Genomic DNA, 3,871 nt, shown 5'->3' on the forward strand with positions numbered 1-3,871 from the left:
TTGTGATAGGACAGGAGAAAAAGATTTGACACTCAAATAACTGTAGTCCCATCGTACAAGTGTTTTGGCCTATTTAGTATAAAAGTTACAGTTACAGTTGGTGTTGTTTTTTTGATGATGTTGTTTTACTATAATTGAGGGAGAAAAGAGAAGAAGAGAGAGTGGGAAGCACAAGAAGTCCATGGAATGTGTGGTGATGCAGACATGACAGAATGCAAAAGGCATAAGAAGAGAGACTGATATAAATAAAAAGTTTAGTGAAGGAAGCACCGCAAATTCCGTGGTTCCAGGCTTGCACTCCAATCATCTCGTGCACAAATCCTTCTTCCAAAGTAATGCCTTATTTTTTTTTTCTTTCACTTTTTTCACTCTCTCTCCCAAATCTATTCATCACTCACATTCGTTAAAACATCCAACAAAAAACTGAAGCGAGGATAAGGTTGTGTTGATGAGAACTTGGATTCATTTATGATGTTTTTTGTTTGTGAGGGAGAATGGTGCAAGTTACAATAGAAGATAGTAAAGGTTTGTGTGGTTTAGATCTCGAAAGCATGGATAAAGATATATATAGAACGAGAAATAGGGAATCCAGAGATGGATTTAATTAAAAAGATTGAAAAATGTTTAAAACTAAAAAAGGGGATGTTGGATGAGAATTAGAGGATAAGGATGTTATGAAAGGTTTAAATGTGAAAACAGTGTTGTAAATAGTGAGAGTAGGGAGTGAATGGATGAATAAAGAGAGGTTATAAAATTGTGCCACCAAGGTTTGGTTGGGGGAGTTTTTGATTTCGTGAAGTGCGTTGGCAAAGTGTAAGAAAGAGAGTGTGAGACGGAGTTGTGTTTAATAAACCACTCTTTTCCCTTCTCTTCCAATCTGTTCACCCTTCACCACACTCTCCAAATTTGGTCACTTTCTGTTAAATTACATTATTTTTGGTGTGAGTGCTATATTCTCTCTTTTGTTTTCTAAATTTTCCTATATTTACTATCCTATAAATAAACACTTCCAAAACTTGGGTTGCAGGGCTGATTCACAGTTACTGTTGTATTGGGTGGCTTTTGACTCCCCCGACTTATTATATCCTTCACTCCCAATCTATATTTAAGAACCAACCTCCACTCTTCTTTCTCTGCTTCCTTACAACCCTCCAACCCTCTTTCTCTCTCTCTCTCTATTTGTTTTTTTAAGGTTAGGCTTAGGCCTCTCAAAGGTTGTGTCAGGAAGAAACATGGAAGCACCAGAGGAACTCTCTCTGGGGGGGTCTAAAGATCACGCCAACATTGTCAAGGGGAAAAGAACCAAAAGGGTCAGACCTCAATCCCCTATCCCCTTCTCTGTCACCGCCAATTCCTCCACCGGAGAAGGAGAAAGAGATGATTTTTACAATGTTGATGACAACACCAACACCAACACCAACACCAGTAACATCACCAGCAACAACAACAACAAAAACCATGATATTAATAATAACAACCACAACATCATCAACAACAACAGCAACAACTCTCCCACCACTTCTTCTGCAGGATTACAAGACAGCACAGACGAAGAAGAGGACATGGCCAATTGCCTCATCCTTCTAGCACAAGGACAATCCCGGGAATCTCCGAAACATGTGGAGGAAGATGTTGGCATGAACTACGCCAAGTACAGCAGTAGGAAATTCTTGGAGGCGGCTACCTTGGGGTCTAGCAGGGCAGGGTACTATGTTTATGAATGCAAGACATGTAACAGAACTTTCCCTTCTTTTCAAGCACTTGGAGGGCACAGGGCCAGTCACAAGAAGCCCAAGGCAATCATGCCCATTGCCCAAGACAAGAAGCACCAACACCTTTTGTCATCAGATGAAGAAGAGTTTCAATTGAAGACCAACAACAATAATAAATCACCATTTTCCCTTCAACTCAGTTCAAAGGCCAATTTGTACAACAAATCCAAGGTGCACGAGTGCTCCATCTGCGGTGCTGAATTCACATCGGGGCAGGCACTGGGCGGCCACATGAGACGCCACCGCGCACCGGTGGGGATCCCCACCACACTCTCCTTCACCCCCTTGGCTCTGGAACCGGAAGAAGATCACCCCAGAAAGAAAAGGAATGTGTTGAACTTGGAATTGGATCTCAATCTTCCTGCCCCAGAAGATGATCCAAGAGAATCCAAGTTTTCCTTTGCATCCAAGCAACATCAACAACAGCAACATGGACAGAAACAACAGCAGCAGCAGCAACAACAACAACAACCACAAACAAGTCTTGTCTTAACTGCCCCAGCTTTGGTGGATTGTCACTACTGACAAGGTTTAGATTGACATCTCACATTGAAGCTGTGGCTATGTGCAGTTTTCGCGATACATCTGTTGTCTGTGATCTGATTTTTTTCTTCTTTTTTCGTTTAATTTTTTGATCCATACATTTATCAAAAATTACATTACATGATTCTTTTGATTCTTTGTGGAGTTGATGGGAGAAGCACGGTGATTTGTGGGTGAGGTCAGTTGTTTATTGGAGAAAGTTTTAATTTGTTCTCTGAAAAGACCTCTCCAACTCATGGATAGCGCATGTGGGTATATCTTTTTTCACTTCTTTTTCCGTGCCAGAGAATGTGATGTGTTATGACTGTCCAAAAAGTCTCTGCTTAAGTTTCATTGTTTCCTCCACAATAAAACATCTCCTCCTCCATGTCTTTCTCTCTGTGTCCCCTCACATTGGCCATGGAAATAGAATAAAAAGTAGGGAAAGCCAGTAAGTAACTGTTATTCCCACATGAATCCTCAACTTGTCCTTTTTCTCCTTCAAAATAATTATTCTTGTTCAGATAATTTTGTTCTTTTCTTTGCTTCATCTTAATTGCCTACTCATTACACCTAAGCAACCCATGAAACCATTCACAGCCCTCAATTTCCCCACCAAATCCTCAACTCTGCCTCAGATACAGCTAATGCTAACTACACAAATCACACATTACATTGCTAAACTCTATGGCATATTTTGAATTTCATTCATTGCTTTCTTTTCTTTTTGTTCAAGTAAAAAGAGGCGTTGAAGAAAACTGATTACTCCCCAAGTGTAGATTTACACTCTACCTATTATTATTATTATGAAGTCCACTGTATATGTAAATTAATTTATATGCAATCATTCTATAACAAAGTTCCTTTTCTGTGCCTTTCTTTTCTGTTTCTTCTTATTCTTTTTTTAACAAGTCAAACGCAGCATGACATCACGTCAATACAAGTTGAGGATTAAGTTGTAATTAATCGGAATTAGTTTATGATTAATAAATATGCTAAAAATGAAGAAACAGGGTGATGCAGATAGAGTTTACACAGTGAGTGGGTTTCTAACCAGGGTTTCACTTGCAAAACATAATTTTGGTGTTCAATTACCACTTTTTTTTTTTTCTTAAACGGTCATTAATATTTGGATAATTTCTTAAAAAGAAAAAAAAAATGTCTGGTAAAAGACAGATGGAACTAGTGTTCGGTTTTTCCAAACAGAATCAGCTCTTGATATAAAGAAAACACCGGATCTCTCGAAATAATAAAATGAATTTAAAACATTAAAGTCACTGTAAAGTTGGATAGGGATGAAATTGAACTCTAATTTTTTGTGACAGATTTAATTAGTGTCATGGGGTCCTCTTGATAAATCAAGCTCATCTACCTAGAATACTCAAGACATCACTTGAAACGATGTCGTTTAACTAAACGACCCGGCCCAAATAACTTCGTTAAGAAGGTTTCTTCTTCTGTACCTCCATAATTTCTGATGGCATCCATGATTTTTGAAGAAGATTATTTTATCCTTTGTAGATGTAGCTTTTGGATTTTTATTTTGAAAACTTTTCGGGATAACATATATGATAATT

The 3,871-nt window shown here is 38.4% G+C and overlaps 1 protein-coding gene across 1 annotated transcript; it reads left to right on the forward strand.

Moving 5' to 3' along the window:
* The first annotated feature begins 317 nt into the window (after positions 1-317).
* LOC114190776 (C2H2-type zinc finger family protein) lies at positions 318-3,163 on the forward strand. Its single transcript, XM_028079810.2, has one exon. It carries the CDS (start codon positions 1,233-1,235, stop codon positions 2,295-2,297), a length of 1,065 nt encoding a protein of 354 aa, XP_027935611.1. The 5' UTR covers positions 318-1,232; the 3' UTR covers positions 2,298-3,163.
* The last annotated feature ends 708 nt before the right edge of the window (positions 3,164-3,871 follow it).

Source organism: Vigna unguiculata, chromosome 7, assembly GCF_037176805.1.
Source record: "Vigna unguiculata cultivar grain cowpea cultivar isolate G323 ecotype 2 chromosome 7, ASM3717680v1, whole genome shotgun sequence".
Taxonomy (NCBI): domain Eukaryota; kingdom Viridiplantae; phylum Streptophyta; class Magnoliopsida; order Fabales; family Fabaceae; genus Vigna; species Vigna unguiculata.

Bases quoted from the DNA above. Each gene is read 5' to 3' on its own strand.
- LOC114190776 (XM_028079810.2), top strand. From the start codon at position 1,233: ATGGAAGCACCAGAGGAACTCTCTCTGGGGGGGTCTAAAGATCACGCC.